This window comes from Girardinichthys multiradiatus, chromosome 8 (assembly GCF_021462225.1).
Source record: "Girardinichthys multiradiatus isolate DD_20200921_A chromosome 8, DD_fGirMul_XY1, whole genome shotgun sequence".
Lineage (NCBI taxonomy): Eukaryota > Metazoa > Chordata > Actinopteri > Cyprinodontiformes > Goodeidae > Girardinichthys > Girardinichthys multiradiatus.
In genome coordinates this window covers 38,450,028-38,470,636 of record NC_061801.1, presented here as the reverse complement: position 1 = coordinate 38,470,636, position 20,609 = coordinate 38,450,028, and the positions used below count along the sequence as shown (strand labels likewise).

The 20,609-nt window shown below is 40.9% G+C and overlaps 1 protein-coding gene across 3 annotated transcripts in view; it reads right to left on the bottom strand.

The window, feature by feature from the left end:
- The window catches only part of LOC124872422 (ephrin-A5b-like), a 109,089-nt gene that overhangs the window by 44,619 nt on the left and 43,861 nt on the right, over positions 1–20,609 (bottom strand). The window contains exons 1-3 of one of the 3 annotated variants that reach the window (XM_047372396.1): positions 19,843–20,136; positions 15,518–18,729; positions 14,299–14,476 (exon numbers count right to left, since the gene is read on the bottom strand). The exons of 1 other annotated variant lie outside the window; for it this stretch is intronic. In XM_047372396.1, coding sequence (XP_047228352.1) covers positions 14,299–14,399 — 101 coding nt within the window. In that variant the 5' untranslated portion in view covers positions 14,400–14,476; positions 15,518–18,729; positions 19,843–20,136. Of the gene's footprint in view, positions 1–14,298; positions 14,477–15,517; positions 18,730–19,842; positions 20,137–20,609 lie in introns of those variants that run through there. One more of the 3 variants, XM_047372397.1, reaches the window with a different exon arrangement.

Sequence of the window (20,609 nt, the reverse complement as noted above, 5' to 3'; positions counted from 1 at the left end):
TTCATGAGCTTCAAGGAATGGATTTCCATGGCCAAGAGGCTGCATCCAAGTCCTGGATCTTTAACTGCAATGCAAAGAATCCGATGCAGAGGCGTAAAGCACTCTTTAAATCTAGAGCAGTGAAGACATGTTGTCTGGAGTGATGAATCGCAGCCAGGACTTGGCAGTTGCCAAACGAATGGCACTTTTCTAACTGTGTCAAGTATAGAGTTTGATGGAGGGAGGATTATGGTTTGGGGCTGTTTTTGACGAGTTGGATTCAAATGCTTAGTTCAAGTGAAAGCAACTCCTATTGCTTCAGTGTACTAAGACATTTTTGGACAATTTCATGCTCCAAACTTTGTGGGAACAGTTAGTGAATGGTCCTTTCCTAAATAACATACCTCCTAATAATTTCAAAAAGCTTTAGAACCCCAAGAACCTTCATTTCAGAGATTCCTTTGGTGGGACATGAAAGGTTTTATAGAACAAACTGACAAAAAAGGCATTAAAATCTCAGAAAAAGGAAAAACAGAGGATGAAGAAATTTGTAAAAGAAAGATTCAAAAGAAAACATGAACTTAAAAGGGAAGAAAAGCACACATTAAATGAGAGTCCTGAGGTTGAGAGGCTAGATAAATATACTCCCCTCCACTGAATGATGGCCATTCTCGTTTGTCATCCACCCCCTGGGGAGACAGAGAGCAGGGCAAAGCTGGACCTACAATCTTAACCCTTCCTCTGTGCTCATTTTACACGACCATCCTCATCTTCATCTCTATAACCGCTCGTCTTAAATTCCCGCTCAGGGCTGCTGTCTTGACCCTCCGTCTCTAATCTTTTTAATGTAGCCCCTAACTCCCCATCTGGTCCGCCCTCTCTCTGCCCCGTTACTGCTATTAGCGGCTCGCCCTCTGACGTCCTACATGCTGTGTGATCACCATTAGCGCCTCGTGTAAAGAGCACCGTCATCATGCATGCCATCATTTTCATCCATAACCATTAGGATCTTTGTAAAAAGATACGACCACTTCTACAGTGTGTTCAAATAATGGACTGTAGCTACATAGTTGAACTGTTCAGCTGCTCGCCAGCACCAGCAGACGTTGTCATTATTTTTTACGACTTTCTCCTCTTTGGCTTTTAATGTATCTCCTTCCTGTCCTTTACCAGCTGAGGCCAGAGGATGAAATTAGTGGTCGGAGAGACCATCCGGTTATCAAAACAGCCGCAGGTTTGATTTCCCTCACAATTACCAGAGTTCTGAGTGTTTTTTTTTTACTCAATCGATGCAACTGTTATCTGACAAAGGAAGGTCTGCAACTCAATAAACTCGAGTCCTGTTTCATTACAACCAAGCCACGGCATCGTAATGTTCTCAACCTGTAATGATGGACAGGATTCATATCCAGACCCGATTCAGAGGAAATCATTGGTTTGTTCCATCAGGTTGGGATTGAAGGAAACGTCTTTATGTCACTAAATATACAGGACAACTTGTTGTTTACAGGGCGAAGCAAAAGTATTCATCCACCTTTATCATATGTTATTGCATTACAACCACAAAGTTTAATGTTTTTGATTTGTACTATGATTTAGAGTGCCTGATGTTAGAATGATCATAGTTTGAAGAACAATCAAATATTAGTGTTCATGTTGGAAGGAGTCAAAAGGCCAGAGTTTAAAATCGCCAGCATCAGTCAGCACACACACACCCACTCCAGTCAACACTCAGGACGTGGACGCACACAGAAAGCACTTCACGTGCTCAACACTTCTCAGATTGTGTTTACCCTCAGAACAACAGCCAATTACTTGAACCGGGTGGCTTTCAGCAGCTAACCCGGAGTTACTACAGCCGCAGAGACACAAACATTTGGATGTATTTCATGTTTTCCACACGACACTGTTTGGTTTTAATTAAACCGAATCAAAGCAGCGAACATTCCTCACTGTAGAAATAAATACACAGTTGAAACCATTTCTCAACAGAGACCTCACTGTTAAACATGCCCAAATCTTTCCGTGCCATCATTTCTCAAATGGACTATTTTCTACTGTTTTCACAGAACTTGTTAAGCACGTCGATGAAAACTGTCATACAAACATAATTGGGAGCACAGCCATATTAACCCTGTGAGGGGCCCACACCAGCTGTGGGCAGTTACTGCCCTCTTTGTTTCCCAGTGACTGGGAAGAATATTTTTCATATACACCAAGCATGTGCTGAGTATTCCCTTAACAAAACCCTTAGTTAAACGGTGCTTCTTTAGAGTTTAAGGTTCTATTTTTACAGCTGCATGCAGCTCATCTTAGGTTTTCCAGTAATATGCACCAAGTTCTGTCATGTTTGGCTACTAAATACATGCATCCTTCAGCATAAGTATGCAGTTCAATGCCAAAAATGATTAACGGAATTGGGTTATTTCCGAAATTAATAATAATGACATTTTAAAACAGTAGTACTTACTATTTTATGTCAAATGAACAAACTGACAAAAAATACATGGTGTATTCAGTGATTGAGTGGTATATATGTATGTATATAAAACATAATGGTGGATAGATGTTTTCCTCCCCAGTAACACATCTCAAACTGAGGTGTGCAGAAATGTCTTACAGTGGGCATGGTTGAAAATAGTATCACAAATAACCCCTGTAACACTATTGTAAATGTCCTTATATTTTAAGATACAAACACACTGCCATAGGAAAATAAAGCTCCTGCATCACATTTCCACACATTTCAAATAGCAGCATACAAATTTTGATCAAATAAGGCAGTATCAGTGATGAAATGCAATAACATTACCTAATCTGCGCTATATTATGCAGACAAGCTTGAGAGTGAAACTGACATCATGACCTACTTTCTGATATATTGTGTTAATAAAAATAGGACCAATTGAGAGAAGTAATAGACCATTACAATTTTATGCAAAGATCAGTTGATCTATAAATGTTTTTAAAATTTATTAAATAAAACTACAACTTTGCAAAAAAAGAGTGAATAACCCCACCTGGGCTCAGCAGAACACTGAATTTCACAGTATTGATTCCAGTATGCATGCTCTATTTAGAAAGGAAATCAAAAGTGATTCATCAAAGGTGACTCACAACTAAAAAACCGTGATGGCTTCCACAAAATGCCCATAAAATGTCTCACGTTTAGACCCACTTAACATGTTTTTCAGTGTGCCAGCATACATGGCAAGGAAGGAAATAGTTTAACTTCAGATAAAGTGTGACATCAGAAAATTGCACTGGTTTGAGGAAATATTTTGGTGAACTTTTGGCTTTGAGCAATCTTGCAGCTATTTCTATAGAAATGTCAAAATGTAGTTTTTAAAATCTCTTATTTTCCTTTTCTGTTAATAAGTAAACATTTTTACATTTTATAATAACATTAGAGATTAATTTACAATCCTTGCAAACAAGTTGCTGAAATGACCAGGAGTTTATGAGTAATAAACAATTCTAATGCCCAATTAGCTAACTAAGAGACCAAATGGTGACAGTCTTGTACTTTTCCTTCCATGAACAATGACTAAACAAAGAGGCATCAAATGTGTCTAACTCAAGCCAAAGTAACCCAAATCGGAAACTCTGAACTGCAGATGTCATCTCTCACGTTCAGCCTGTCCAGTTGTAGAGCCGAGTTGAGAAGGGGTCCCAGTTTAACACCTACAGGTCACAAAGAGCACCTTGCCTCTGTCATTCGGCGCTGGATGAGCCAAACCCAGGAAGGTAACCCGAGCCTTGCCCTGCAGGCGGCTAATCCACCGCCACAAAGCCTTTTTACTGCTCTGACAGCCTGGACGATCATCATTCAGGTAATACAAACTACTCTGACCTGAGCCGTATTCACACAGGTGGTTTTACTGAGTGTTTGAGAAGATGTGTGAGCTAAGGTGAAAGGAAATGCAGGTGATTAACATTGTGTCTCAACAAGTGTGAAACATGTTCAGACCCAGTGCTATGATAGGCTGGAGTACCAGCAGTGATCCCACACAATGAATATAATTACCTTTTATCAACAGGTAAAGGCTCAAATCCATATAATCCATGTGATAATAGAGCTCAGCTAGGGAGACCACACACAGGTGCAAACTCCAAAAAATAGCAGCTTATCACTAATATTTAACAGTTAATTGGCGTGAAAGGTTTTTATGAATGATGTTTATGAATCAAAGGATCAAATGTGGAGTTAGTTCCTTTATACCTGTCTCTTCAAGCTTTTGGTCTAGTGCTGCAGATTAACAATAGAAAGCTTCATTTATAAAGCACAAGTGAACCCTAAGGTGCCACCAGCAACAAAACAAAGACATTTAACAAACCTCTATGGGATAAAAAAAATTACAAAATTCCCCAATTTAATTTTACACAAATCGCATCAATTTTCAAATGCCAGGATAAAAAGAACTAAGATTAAAAAGTTGGTCAAAACAGGTAAAATACAGAGAAATCAATAAATTAAATCTGAAGAATGTATCAGATACTACTGCAAAGTTTTAAAATTAGTCTTAAGGGGGTTATGTGTTTAAGCATCTATTAAATCAGCTGAAACAAACCAGATTACACCAACGATAAAGATTGAAAATAATGCGGATATTTGTGCCTTGTTTTTTAGTAAAGTTATATCCTTTAACCACTCACATGCATAGAACGGGGTCAAAGCAAGACCACAAATGGGAAAAGTGGTAAATGATGTTTCATGCTTTCTACATCAAAAACACAAGTATCAAACTGTCGTGTGCAGAAATGGTTGAAAATGTGTCATTAATACTTATATCACACTATTGTGTATCAGCCTTTCGTTTCAAAGCAGTAAGCAAATTATGCATCAAATGGGTGTTCTCAAAAATAACTAGTAATAAAAATCCTACCATTACAAAACCAACAAATTTAAATTTTACTTAGGAAACTTGGATGTTTGCTTTTGGTTATTTACCAAAACACAAAAGATTTACAGATAAATTCCATCTCAGGTTAGGTTGAAGCAGTAAGACCAACAAGTAAAGGACCCAGAACCCCATAAACCATTACTTACTTTAATACTTCTGTAACCCTGTGGGAGGTGTGCAAACCAAAAATCATGAGAATTACTAAAGAATACCAAAGGCACTAAATAGTAATATGCGATGCTTTGCATTGGCATCATTAATCAAAAAGTAAAGAATAAAAGATGCAAAAGGACAGCGTGTATGCTGTTTAAAAGGAGTAATTGCAGGCTCAAACTCTTTTACAAACCTATGTCTGCTAGAAAGAAAGAGGGGGAAAAAACAAGAACTTTCTTTATTAAGCAGGATGAAGCAATGCTGCCATTCTCGGCTCATACGTGAAGGGAAAAGCACATGCACACACATGGTTGCTGCAGCATTCCTGCGCTCCTTCTGGCTCTTGTCCCACCACACTTGTCACTGGACAGCGCACAGGGCCCTGCAGTGTGTGCCAGTCGGCCTGAAGAGGCTTTCACGACCCTCTTAACATGCAGATGGTGTCAGGTGACAAGACCCGGAGCTGCAGGACACAGATGGGAGGCGGTGGCTGCTGGAGGCCCGGTACTCAAGAGCTTGTTTCCAAAATGAGACACCAGCCTCGGGGAAAACTGCTGCAGCCTGCTAAGAGCTGAGGAACATCAGCTGGACCATCTCTTCTAACGAAAATAAACACATGCACACAGCCTGGGGTTTCAGGGTAATTCATTTATGCTATAATCAGGGTTTTTAAAACTAGCAACAGTTTTGTTTTGAAAACTGTCAATGAAAAATTCATTTTATAGCACACTGAAATGACTTAAAAACTGTTTGTAGCGACTGACCCTTCAAAATCACAACATATAAATACGTAATTAAACCACTTCCAAAATCTCAAACCAGAATAATTCACAGATGAGTCTTTTTAGCTGTACATGGACACTAAATGGGCTTTGCAGCAGTGTAGTCAGACACACTGTGGCATGGGGGGTGAACAAAGCCAAATATTGGGACAAACGGACTCTCAGTGATTAGTGGCAGCGGTGGTTGATGTGTTTATTTGAGGAGTAGATGGCTCTTAATTGGAAGGAACAGCATTTGCTCTTTTCTGCCCTGTAGCAGATGTGAAGCAGGTTTCACACAGGCAGCACATGAGAGTGTAAATGGCCTTGTTGACCTTTTTCACTTATCAGACGCGAATGTCAGCCTTCCCTTTTTTTAATGTGGGCTAAATGAAGACAAGTAGTTTGCTAACTCATTTACTTCTGTTTGCAGTATTGTAGCATTATGAAAACCGCATTTTATTTAGATTCTCTATAGGCCGCTAACTGGGATTTCATATCCCCAGAAACCATATTTTATTTCTGTATAAATTAGAACAAAGCTGCTATTAATTAGATAGTAACAGATATTGTGAATTTAGCTTTATTTTGTAAAGAAAATTATTAGGACTTAGGAAAGGTTTATTTGCTGGGCTTCCTTCATAGCGTATTAAAATCACCCTCCTTTCTGCAGCACCGTTCAAACGTTGCTCAAGCGTGGCAGATTTGAATAAAATGAGACGTAGTTCAGTGTCTTGAAGGCAATCATGACCCTGCTGTTTCTGTTTCTTGTAGCTTTTTTCCTGTAATTTCATTGGCTGTCCAATTCTAAACACCAAGGAAATTACGTCTACACCACAGTGTTTCACCATACATGCCTGTTACTTAGGAGAGAAGGTTTCTACACCTCCACCACATGTTTCAGCCCTACAGTGGAGGAAGAGGAAGCACAACCAGTAATTTCGTTAGCAATCAACACCATGAAAATGTAGATGAGGGTGTTGTTTTGTAGTGCAGTGTACTGCCAAGTGCCATTTTGCACAATAACTATGTAAAATCCAAGATCTGCTCATCATGTATCACTCTGAACTGTTCCAACTGAAGCCTGAAGATGTTTTTTAATAAGTTCTGCTGTGACTATTTTAAAACCCGAAGAGGTGCTGCTCATGCTTCCCTCCTCATTCCTAAGAACAAAGCAAGTACTATTTAAACCAGGACAGATACATTGCAGCAGGAAATGCTTCCGGCTTCCTTTGGTTTCCTAGTATCAAGCCTATATGTGCAATTCAGAGGCATGCACACTTCTCTATGAGCAATTTGGAGGCATGTGCGCTTCTCTATACATTATTTGAAGCCATGTATGCTTCTTTAGCACTTCCGCTGGGAGCTTTATTCCATTGGTAGCAACTTCTATCTGCCAGGAGCCTGTTCACAGCATGTTTTTATGTCTGTCAGGAGAGTGTGGGAGGTTTGTTTCAGTTGCTTGGTGAGAGCAGTGGCAGGAGGCCATACTTATAGCAGCCTTGGTGCTAAAAGCATTGTAATAAACTACTTTGAGTGTGGTCAGGTTGGCAGTAGTGGCAAATCCTGCTTCAAATTCCCTTATGGTCAGTCTACACCAGTGTGCAGGGTCCATGCGTCTTTAAAACGTTACCACTGCTGCTACCTGCCTCTTTCAAACTGCACCAGGACCCAGATTTGCTGTAACCTCAACAATGAAACACCACAATGTCACCACAGACGTTTTGTGCATAAATGAAGTGAGAAATTTAGAAATTTGAGTCAGGATAAGGCCTGAATCATAAAAATGAAGGCTTGATTTGGGTGATGAATCAGATGTTAAGAAAGGAATGTCCATCTAATGGTGTCAATGTGAAGTTTTTTGCATTTTGGAGGAACATATTTCTAGAAATTACATTTAGTGTTTTCAAAATGCAGATGACAAGTTTTTTTTTCCTAATCGATACTTGAAAAATTGCCTCAGGGCAAATTTCATACGTTCCTATACTGCGTAGGATCGCTGTTAATAAGAAAATAACCTGGTGAGTCACTTTAAGAGGAAAATCACCTGTTACAAGCCTAAACATCTGCAGGTTCAGCTCAGCCTCTTGCGAGTTTGAGTAAACTGGCAGCCAGCACCAGCATCCTCCACATCAAACATTTTAATACCAAACTTCCTCTTGAAACCAAAGTAAAGGTTCTGGCAGAACATGCTGGTATTTATTTTCTTTCATGTCCAGGTTCTGTATTCCATCTTACATGGTTTCCCCCCTCGCAGGATGCAGTACCAAACGGAGGGCGAGCAGACATGGGTTTTAGGGGATTCTGGTGTAAGATATGGACCCCACAGAAGGGTTGCAAACCAGCTGGACTCTCTTGGTTTCAAACCAGTCAGGAACCAGTCACTGTGGATACTGGGCAAAGGAGGAGGCGTAGTTGACCTTTTGCTGGTTAATCTGCACAACCTTTACCAACTACATTTATAGTCGATAGCGGGTTCAGAACTCACTTTGCAGGATTATGTTGAATATTTATATGCAGTGCTAACTGTCTGGTCTGCTCTGGTACGGTCAGTGCATCACATGCTGACTCCTGTTTATATTTCACCACATGTTTTACTAAAAACTGTGTTCATAAAAAGCATAAAAAATGTCATCTTCTTATAAAGCTGGTACACTTAACTGTTAAAATTGATCAAATGAAAGAAAACTACAACACTGCAGTCAGGAGTTAATGATTTGTTTTTATTGTGAAACTCCTCCCTACGTTTTCTCACCCCGGGTTTGTCTTCCCAAAGAGAAATTTTCCTCGTTTGGAATAAATATTCACCTTTGTGTTTTCTCTGTTTGACACCGGAGATGAGAGCACGGACACACACACACACACGCACGCACGCAGGCACACACACACACACCTCTGAGGCAGCTCTGCTTCTCATTAACACCCTGCAGAGTAGTTAAAACACCCTCGTGCCAACACATTTGCATGTGTGCACATGTTGCAAGCTGCCAATGAGGATTCATTCAAAAGAATCAGCCCATTTGTGTATGGTCTAATATTTTGCACAGTTCTTTTGCTTCCAAAACACAAATGATTCTGAGTGATTCTGAAGTCAATCATTCACTGACAAACACTCCAAAAACACTTGTGGACTCTGTCCGCTTTGCTTCTGGGCCTATGGTCATGAATGAAACCCTCTCTGGCTGACTGAAAGTGGATAACAGCATTGGAAAGGTGGGCCTGTGGTCAGTGGGATCCGGCTGACAGTTTTAAAAAGTTCTCAAAATGTTTCCTAGACATACTCTGGTGTTTTTATTAAAAAGGCACTGCAAACTGGTGGTTACAGATGCAACAGTTGAAGCAGAGAAAAGGACAAAGGTAACGAAAACGACTCAACTCATGCAGAAGAAGATGCACCAAAAAAGCATCTGAACAGAGATGTGGAACAAGAACTATATATTTATTAACTTAACAGCTTGCGACAGAGCAGCCATCTTTCACAAGAAAATTTCTTTAACGGTAAATCAATTCTGAGAAGGTGTGCAATGTAGTCATGTTCAGCCCCTTTAATCTGATACCACAAAATGAAATCCAATGTAACCAACTCCCTGACGAAGTCAACTACCAGGTAAATAGAGACAGGATGATTCTGGAAGAAAACCTACAGAAAGGCTTGAGACTGATGAAGAGGTTGAGTCCAACTCGACTTCCTCCCTCTTAAAAACTGCTGGTAGGTGCAGTAATAAACTGTAGAAAACTGTCAACTATATCAACTGAGAAGCAGGAGTTAAGAGTTTGTGCTGAGCTGAAATTTGACGTCTGCTGTAAATCTTATCGTACGTCGAAGAACAAAGACCAGTAGTTGGAATGAAGCAGAAATGCGGCGTACTGGGGGAGGGTTGTTGGTGAAGAATGACGGGTGGAGGGAATGGTGAGACTCTTGACCGAGGCGCTAATCCTCCAGGGCTCAAGAGAAGGTGTCGGGGTAGAGAGGGAATCTGTCAGCACCCAGAAACACCATCCTTTCCCCTTTTTATCTTTCACCTCCCTACACCCCTTTTCCCCTTGGTCTTGCAGTATTCCCAAATTCCTTAGATAAAAAAGGCAGGCAAAAAAAACTGACGAGGCGGAGAAGAGCTTAGGTTTGTGCGCGTTGGGAAAAGCCCACCACTGTTCCCATGATAGGTGTATCTCTGTCCCTCATGTGTGCCAGACAAAACCCATTTGTTCCTCATCTGTTCCCCCTGATTTGGGCCTGACAGCTCGGGGTGAGCTGTGGAGGACCATCGACAGACTGATGGACGAGGAGATAAGGCACATAAAGGGACAGACAGGGAGAACATCATACCTTTCTTCACTAAACATCCACTCATGCATGGATATGAAGTATAACAACAGATCCACTGGATATGAAGGGGTTTATGTGTCAGGATTTAAAGCCAAAACAGATCCAGAACAAACCACAACAGCTTTTAGCAAGTTTTAGCCACACAAACCAAGTTAGAAACTCAATTTTAACAAATCTTTAAAATGTCGTTCTAGTCTTTCACTGAGAATCTGCATTCACTTCAGGGCTTGTTCATGGTTTCTTTGCTCGTGACATTTATTTACACAGACTTACTTCAAAGACGTGCAAATCATAGAGGTTTTACAACCAGTGCCTTCAATTCCCTGCCTCAAAATGCATACTTAAATGAATTTGTCTTTAGAAACTGAAGCAGAATTGTGTTTTGCGTTGGATAGTTTTTCTAAATCAAATGTAAATCAAAATCTAGTTTTTTTTATTCTGTACATTGACGTCACAGGTGGTTAAAATATCACAGCTACTCAACTCAACTGGGCAATATGTGAAAAATAGCTCTTAAAGTACTGGTAGAAATATTTTTACATCACTGGGGCAGAACTGTTTCCTTTCAGCAACATCGGAGGGTTTTCCAGCATGAATGTCCTGTTCAAGTTTAAACCCCAGCATCTTAATCAGATTTAAGTCTGGCCTTTGAGTAGGCCATTCTAAAGAATTGCTATTGTGCTACAGATCAATGTCCTGCTGCATAATCTAAGTACATTTGAGCTTAAGGTCAAAAACGGATGACCGGACATTCCTCTTCAGGATTTTTGGGCAGAGAGCGGAATTCATAATTCAATCAAATACTACAAGTCATACAGGTCCTGGAGCCGCTAAGCAACCAGTGCTTTAGATGTTGTTCTAGGTTTTTTTTGGGGGGGCCTCCTGGATGAGTCCTCAATGAGAGTAATCTCGGTAGGTCGGCCACTCCGGGAAGGTTCTCCACTGCTCCAGGTTTTCTCCATTTATGGATAATGGCTCTCAGTGCGGTTCTCTGGAGTCCCAAAGCCTTATGCCCATTTCAATTAGAACCAACTCTACTTGACATAGGTCAGGTCTACATGGTTTGATTCATTTTCCATCACAATTGAGTACCATCTCAATGTGGGTGGGATCGTCAATAGCAAGGCGGCCCCACAGTCCTAAAATGTAACGTGATGTGATTTGTACAGACATAAACACAATCCCACCTTGACTGCTGCTCAGTCAATGGCTGCTGTCAGACCCAGAGTGAAAGAAGAGAGCCAGAGGAGCTGGACCACCAATCAGAGCCAAACTTGGGTAAAATCGTCAGATTGTGGCCACCAGCAGGTTTCTCTAAGCAGCTCTTAATGTTAATTTTAGGTTTAACAGTTCAACTCGTCCACAGGGCTCATTTCCTTCACATAAACAGAACATTAATGTCTCATGGTCTGGTACAGGGAGTGAAGTAAAAATTGGTCACAAAGTAGCCAAAGTTCTGAAAAGCAGGAGACCTTTTGATCTAGAGAACTTCAACAGATTACAATAAAGTCTGGCTGAATATATGAAGACCTTAGGAATGGCTCAAGACATTTGCAGTGTACTTGTACTAAAAACAAATAAATTTGATAGGTTTTGAGAGTAAAAAGCGGAGTTTTCCTAGCAGTATCTCAAGCCCGTTTCCAGAATTTATTTTTATTGGGTGTGTTTTCACTGGAACCTTCTGCTTCTGAGTGTAAACCTCTTGGGAAAAGTGAACTAGCATATGAAAGTTGCCGCTCTGCAGACGAGTAGGGCAGCTGCGGCCGAGGCAGCTGTCGTTGCAGAAAGCAAGGTGGCATTCCAACAATTTTACAGAAGCTGCCGCAGCGTAACGAGGTCTAACGAAGCAGAAGAGGCTTGTGTGTGGTCCTGCGAAGTTGGAGCGACAGAGCAGAGTGTGGCACCGCTGGGTTGGCACCGCTGAGCTCCCAGAGGAGCCGCCGAAGCTTTACGGTGCTGGTACGGTGAGGCACTTTGGATAAAAGTGCTAAATGACGCTGGAGAACAAAGAACAGGAGGAGTCAGACGAAGAACCCATCTGCTGTTTGTAAATGGACTCTCTCTCTCTCTCTGAATGTAGGTCTCTTATCCCTCATAATCCCCTCCCCAAACACTGATGAGTAACTCCTGAGTAACACGCTCAGCCATCCCTGCTGGGGATTTTCTACCTAAATAAACACTCACTCGCTCACACACAGAGCCATAATAAACAAATAAGCTGAAGCGATACATTGACAGTCATCTGTTACTAGATCTGGAAAATGATTGCTACTCTGCTTCTGATTCCTAGGAATCTGCTGCAGGATTATAGATTTTGTGATTGCATGCACTGAAGAATAAGAGACAACCTAAAGATTTTGGGACAGCTGGAATTGATCATATCTCTCAACAACATTCTTATAAACACAGTTGCATTTCAGAACAGGAGAAAGGTTTATTTATACCACTAATTTATTTCAGCAATTATACCTCATATACCAATCTATTACATAAAGATTTAGTTCAAGTATTTAATTCTGTTAACTCATCATCTTTCATGTGCACCTTTGTCTGCACCTTCCACTAAACCTTCTATTAATATGCATGGATCCAGCACTATAAACAAACAGCTTCTATAGCAACAACCGATGGCTGTCTGCAGGGCAATATTTAAGAAATTGAAATCTGGGTTTATACTAGCAGTGAGCTTGAACATAAAATTAAAGTGAGGGACAAAAACAGTTGATACCATTCAACTCAATTAAAATTATTAGCGTAGCACCAAGACCTTATCAAGAAACTTTACAGGACAAACAGGTTCAATATATGACCTGAGGACCTCAGCCTATATTAAAGAGATGAAAACTGCACACCATTCTCTACAAGAGCAGACTCACAACATGAGCATATGAACATTGATGGTTTATTTAGTTATTGGTTTTCTAATTCCTGTCCAGGTTGTACCCCGCCTCTCGCCCATAGACTGCTGGAGATAGGCACCAGCTTCCCCGCGAACCACTATGGAATAAGTGGTAGAAAATCCCTGACTGACTGGTTTTCTAATTTTTGTGAATAAGTGAAAGACTAAAACACTTCTGAAGCAATAACTAGAGGGTTAGTTAGAAAATGCCAATAGTTACTGGAAAAAACGGATTGCACCCTTGTTGCTACCTCAATAGGATAGAAAAGGGAAAGCAGCAGACAGATGCTGCTGATCAGTTACACCTGATTAATTGATCATCAGTGTCAGCTTCTCTATAAAAGCAGCAGCTTTGGGAATTTAGTGCTCAGGAGAAGACAGGTGTGTGTTCAACACAATCCCAGGGCGGAAAGACATCAGCAAAGACCTCCCAAATGCAGCAGCAAATCTGCAAGAGAATGGCTGAAAAAGAAGTGAATCCATGTGCTTAAATGGTCTTGTCAAAGTCCAGACCTCAACCTGTTTGACTTACTATGGTGGAACCTTAGGAAGGTTGTGAAAACGTTAATGAACTGAAGCAAGACAGGGTAGGACAAACTTCCTCCACAAACAACCAAGAGTTAATGGTCCTAAAGGTGGCTCTACAGGTTGTTGGATCATAGGGTGTACTTAGTTTTTGTCATGATTGTATATGACAGTTTATCTTATCTGGATGCTGCCTTGAAATAAAGTTAAGGTTAAACTTATTTAGATGTGCTTATAGTCATGCCTTGCAATATGAAATATTTCGCTACAAGGATACAGATTTTAAATAACACCCATTATTCCTTTAGATGAAACATCTATTGTCAGAATTTAGCAGGTGGTCCAGGAGATGCCACGCTGGCAGTCAGAATGTAATAATCCTCGGTCCCACTGGAGGTTTTTAGCGGTACATGAGCTCAGTGCTTGTCCAGAGGCTAACATTAATTCTGAGGCCATACCCGGTTTAAAACAAAGTTAAAATCTCATCTAAGACAATATAAAGTTTTATGTTCCAGCTAATGTGATACACAGAGCTGGAGAGACAAACGGCGCCCGGGGGGTTTAGGTTTCCCTCACAGCCCTGCTTCCATCTCTCTGCTCAGCATCTTCACTCTAATGACCAACGTGCTGATGGCTGGCACATGGCCCACACCGATCCATAACCCCCCATTTGGTCCTCCTGTGTGAGAGCCAGCAGTGAATCTCAGTGCATACGTGTGTGTGTGTCTGTTTCTTGCCTTTCCAACACACCTGCTCCACGTCCAGCCAGATCCAGTGCTCCGGTGCTCAGAGCTCCACTCAGCGCTGTGCGTTGTGCTCTTAGCCAGCGTGGCGTTGCTAATCCTCTGCATTCATGGCAGGCAGGGAGTTATTTCATCGCAGTCTATCAGCTTGTGTAAGGAGATGCAGATGTTTCCCAGCTACTGATCTGTGTCACAGCGTCAAAGACTCAGAAGTGTTGGACTTGCCCACATCACAACCACAACATTCAATGTATTTGATTGGGGTTTCAGGTGATATACCAACACAAAGTAGCAAACCTGTAAAGTGGAAGGATTTTAAGTGTAGTGCACTTATATTCACCCTCCTTTGTTTTGACACGCCTAAATTAAATAGATAATAGATAACACAGATAATCCAAATGGTTGAAGGTCATACAAACACAGGTTACTATTACATCAAGTTATTCACGCAATTAGGATTTCATCTTGAGATAACCTTTTTGCAGAGCAAAAACCACCCTGGAACATATAGACAACCAGCTTCTGTATATGGTATGCCTGAAATGCCAAGACAGGACATGTGAAAACTACAACTGTAGTGTGACTTTTTATAAGCAAGGGAAAAGTGTAGCTTTCTTGTAGCCTTCTTTCAGCCAGCTGACAAGAAGTACAAGTCCAGCTGCAAGTGGAGGAAGGGCAGCGCTTTATGCACCTGGAGAAAACTTAAAGACAAGCTTTGAAATTGTTACTTTTTAAAGCCTCAATATATCCTGCCTAAATGCAATAGTTACTGCCAATATCCTGAATACATCTCTAGGTGGTGTCTCAGGTCCTGGTCCCCACATTGTGCATCTTTGCCCGACCACAGTTTTTCTTTCCACTCAACTTTCCATTAAAATGCTTGGATAAAGTCCTCTGTGATGCCAGTGACTGCCAACTGGAAAGTTGTTAAGGCCGGCAATCTCTTCAATGATTAAGAAAGCCCTACGATAACAAGTATAACAAATGAAATAAAACTAAATGATTAGTCTCATGTCAGCTGTATTCCATACTCATCTGAATTAAGAAAAACATTAGAAAATACAGGAAAACTTCACGTGCAATGATTTTACATGAGTTTGTTATGATTGAAATAAAGTACATTTTCAAAGCCATCCTAATTTATTTAGCAGCACCTGTAAAGTGAAATCAGTCCCAGTGAAGCACATCATCAAGTCTTCCCAACATTCCCAACAGTAGCTCCATACCTGCAGCTCCTGCAGCATTCCAAGAAGAAACAGCAGCAGCAAGACAATGAGGCCATAACTCTTCCTCCCTGACAGCATGGTCATTATGTCAGCAGGCCCATTAGCTAAATGGAGGACGAGCATGTAGATCATGTGGCTCTGGCTAGATAAATCAGCATCTCTCACCCTGACCTCTAGCAGGCATTTCTTCAGATGTCAACCTGGGATATCTCCCCAGGATGGCCAGCGCTGGGTCGGGTCATTGTAAATCTCACTCCAATCTGGACCGAGTGACAACTGGGAACGCTCCTGTTCTTCAACTTCAACACACCGTCAGCAGATATGAAAATGTCAAGGACTCTGTTGTGGACAGAAACTGCTTAGCTTTGCAGCCGGTGGTCAGGAAGCGACCCTCATCACGTGTCTTTGCTTTTAGTTTCTCCATTCGGGATATTTATGTGCCTCTCAGTAAGCCTTCAGCAACAAGGGGGAGAGAAGGAAGAATTAAGCGTGCCTAATAGCCATGTTAGCTAACGAGTCACATGTGCTGAGAGGTTGCTGAATGACTTCCCCTCCGCGCTTTGAAACAGATGACGGCTGTTACTGCACAGTTAAACACAGGGCATAAATTACGGCCTCCTCTTGTGGAGGAGTGTTGGGCGAAAATAACAGTCTTATAATCCGACGCTCCAGCGCTCTTCAACCGCCTCTGGTAAACTAAACTGCAAGAATCCTGAAATAATGGCATCAAGACTCGTACTAAAGATGTGAGCTGGAAGTAGGCGGACAACCCGCCCCACATCAGCGTGATGATGTGATTCGATTCGTCCAGATTTGTTTACGATTCGGGGGGAAAAAGACACTTCTGACAGCTCGGGCTCTGACATTTTTCATTTCATTTGGCACACATTGTCTTTGGAAGCTTTTTAACTTAGCAGATGTTTGTTGTGCACTAAAAAACATATTTTATTTGCTAAACGAATAAAGAAGTAATCATTTACAGAGCCAAACGTTTTTGTACAGGGGCAGAACCAAGGGGTGGCCAAGGGGTGGCCATAAGCACCGTGCCTAAAGTCGCAGTTCTCATAGAGCGTTAAATGCATGTCAAAACTCCTGTGTGACACTTTATTTGTACACTACTTTCAATAGCAGCACACAATATGTTGAAGTGAAAAAAAAAAACTTTTTTAACAACTAAAATAAAAGCATCCAACTGGTTTTTGGAAATTTAGATATTCTAAATAATCAATCACATTTGGGTTTTTTTTTTATCTTGGTTTTTGAGTGTCGGAGAGAAGAGGGGTACAAAACATCGAAAGTCCTCAATCAAAATCTGAATCTTAAACCAACCATCTGTTAGTTAACCATGTTAGTCACTGATCCTCTGCCAGGCCTATTTACAAAGTTTTGTGAAAATTAAAGATTATACAAAATCAATAAATGTAAAAGGTCTAAATAAAAATATTTGAAATATTCTTTAATTTAAAAATAGAGCCTGGTAGGGGTGGACATTTATTATGTCATTTATCATTTTCGTGAAAACTTTGTTAGCATGATAAGACTGTTGACTTGACAACAATAAATTGCTAATTATTAATGTCTGAAAACCCCCAAAACTGACTGGATTGTCGAGCTTGTTTTACTATTTCTCCACCGTTGGTTCCAAGAAAGCAGCAAAACTATAAATAACAAATGTCATTAAAAGCACTTACTGTGTGCAGTTTAGTGATAAAAATCACACTTCCTTATGTAACTGTTGTCATTATTTCATGTGATTCAAAATGTGCATGATTTTTAACAGCTGTATTTGTGTTTGTGGGCTTTTGACTGCAGTGACACTTTACTCTTTTCATCGTAACTTTTATCATAATCACAATATATGCCATACAAAATCATGATAAAAGTGTACAACTCCTAGAGTGTGGGCAGTTTCTTTTGTTCATATATTAAACTTTAAAATCTTGAAGTTCTCCAGAGGGTAAACACACCTTTTAGCTTAATTTTATAGTAAACAGGACCACAAACATCCAGGGAATTTTACCCCAAAACCAAAACAGTGACCCAAATCCAATTGTTGTTGCTGAGAATAAACATGTTTTCTAGACCAACAAGAGAAAACAGTTGGCCCGAAATGTTTATGACATTGTATGCCTTTCTTCTAATTAGGCGAAGGTGCAAGACACATTTTAATGTTTCAGTACTACTTTACTGCAAAAATCTGACTACTGTGTTTGTTTCATTAAAATATTGTGTGTTTACTTTATTGTTAAGCAGATAAAAATAAAATTAATTAATTAAATATTTTGCATTTTTGGATGAAAGCAGCTTCTGCTTCTGTATTTACATTTGGTTCTCCCTCTTCGGGGACACATCCGACCAATAAACAGACTAAATGTTCCCAAGTGGTTTGTAGTGACACGTTCTGGTCCGAATTTTTCCGTGTGTGAAAATAAATCTGAAAAGCTAAAAGTTAACAAACTCATTAATTGATACGGACCAAAGGAAATGGACTCTAGGTGTTAAGATGCCCTAAATAAAGCTCCTGAAACCTAGAAAAAACAACAATGCGTCATCAGGTTTTGCACAGCTCCAAGGAGACCCAATTAGAGTAAAGATCCTTTAGATAATCCAAAAACAGTCTGTAGATCAGTTCAACTGATTTCATTTCATTAATGCTCAAAACTTAGATTTTTTTAAACAATCAATGTGTTTGGCATTACACATTTAATCAGGAAGAGTCCGTAGTTTTCAGAGAGAGGTTCCTCATGTTCCTCATCCAAACACCGTTTATGCTGGCAGATTAAATCTGCTTCATCTTTACTCCATACTAACACAATGTTTGCAGCATGTCAGAAGAGGTCACTTGGATTATGCCGCTTTTACACATTTTTGATCAATTAGATATGAATTCCAATTAGGAAAATCAAAGTGGGCTGACTCTCAGTGTTTTTATGGGTCTGTGCCGGTTTACATAAATCAAAGAGGAAGAAAATCCATGCCCACTGTTGCTTCCCTCTTTCTAAGTGACCACATGTCGATTATGGGACCATCCAGCTGCCTCCACCCCATCGGCATCCATCGTTTCATCGATATCTGCTTTCTGAACACACCACCACACATCGGCAGGAGTCCCGTCTTTTTAAAGAGCGTTGCTGACTGCCGTATCGAGCTGTTTTAGAGGATTTCCTCTGATCCACTTTGTTTGGGTTTGCGTGTGTGTTTATATTGACGATCTGCGGAGCAGAAAGGAAGGACAGGGTGTGAGAGGAGGAAGAGGAGCTGTGATAAGGTCAGGGCCCCTTACATCTCTGCTGATAAAGAAGGACACACTCTGGCAGCCACGACAGGACATCAAAGACTGATAACACCTCGCTGTTATCTTCCTGTGGCTTTGTCTCAGACAGGTCAAATCTATCTGCGACTGTTTAGACTGCATCAAATGCACACTTTATTTTGATGAAACAGCTTCCTGGAAATCAAGTTTTAATCAACTGAATGAATCAATACAGACAGCAAAGAAAGCTTTAATGTAGAACCTCGAGAGATTTATAGAGGTCTAATTTCCAGGGTTCCTTCAGTTTTTCCGTTTCAAAATTCCGATTTCTTTTTCCAGAGTTCTCTATCCTTCCTTCTAAATGATAAAATATTAAAGTTCACTACAAATGTAAGGTAGATATTTCTACAGTTCAGGATTTAGATGTAAACCAGGGAAAAGCAGAAACAGGAAGGAAGAAAGGAAGGGCACGGGGGAGTAAAGAAGAAGGAAGTATGGACTGAAGGAAAGGACGTGGATACAATAAAGTATGGACACAAGGATGTCTGTTTGAAACATACTTTAATGTAATACTAGTTTCTGGATCAAAACTGACCAGCAGTCGCTACCAGAGTTCAGAACAGAACATTGACTGTTTGGTCTGTTGGAAGGGAGTTAGGGCAAAAAATAGGAAGGAACGACATAAGGAATGAGAGTAGCAAAGGAGGAAGGTTACAAGGAAGATAAGATAAACATTAAGAAAGATTGGAAAGTGTAAATTCAGGCTATATTATTTGTATTGTGTTGAAAGAATACAGCACACAAGAAAAGGAGACACTGACAGAAGGAAGAAAGTCAGCACTTAGGAAGGACTGAATGACCAACAGAAGGAAAGAACAAAAGAAAGAAAAGGAGACGATGGAGGAAGAAGGTGACAAAGGAGTATATGAGAAAGGAATGAAGGAATGAAGGATGTAAGAAAGGACACAGCATTGAGACATTGTGATAAGGAAATACAAGGTCCATACGTATCGAGACCTGAAAAAATACTAAAATCTAATTACAAACTTTTCCACAGTGGAGAAAACCTCACCTTCAGATAGTTTACAGGTAACCACACCCTCATCGACAAAGACACAGACTCAGTTGTTGCAGCACACAAAGTAAACAGCCCATCTGGACCTGACTCCTCTTGGTCACTGGCTGGCACTCCAGCTGGCATTGCCACCCGATCCCGGAGCCATGCGGGCACTGCCGCCGTAAATCAAGACGCATCCGAGATGCTGAGCTTGCGGATGACACAAAAACGAGACCGCAACCAGACAGACAGGAACGCTGATGTGCTGCTCTGATATTACACACACACAGATCTACATATCCCCTCGGTGTTCCCACTCAGCTCACAATGGAGCTCCACACAACAGACGAACAAGAGGAGATCACAGGGCGGCTGACATAGTTGTGTACACACTAATTAGGCACACTGCCTCAGCCACAATGGGCTTTTTCATGGCCTGCATGAACAAATCATGCACTCTTTCTCATGCACACAGTAACAGAAGCTGGGTGTCAGGACTGGGATCACCGCCATGTTTTCTATGATACCCTCTTTGATCCGGGGTGAGAAGTTCCCTGCCCCCGATGATAAAAACAAAAAAAGAGTGAGAGGAGCTTTTGAGAAGCTCTTGTTGGACGGTTTGACAGTCGCAATGTGAATGGAGGATGCTGCGTTTTGTTCCGGCTCTTTATGAACAGCCATTTTGTTTGCCAGATGACATCTAGACAATGGCTGCAGAACGGGTATGGAGGGGGTGTCGGTGGCGGCCACCGTACGAAGCTTTTGTGGGCGTTTGAATAACA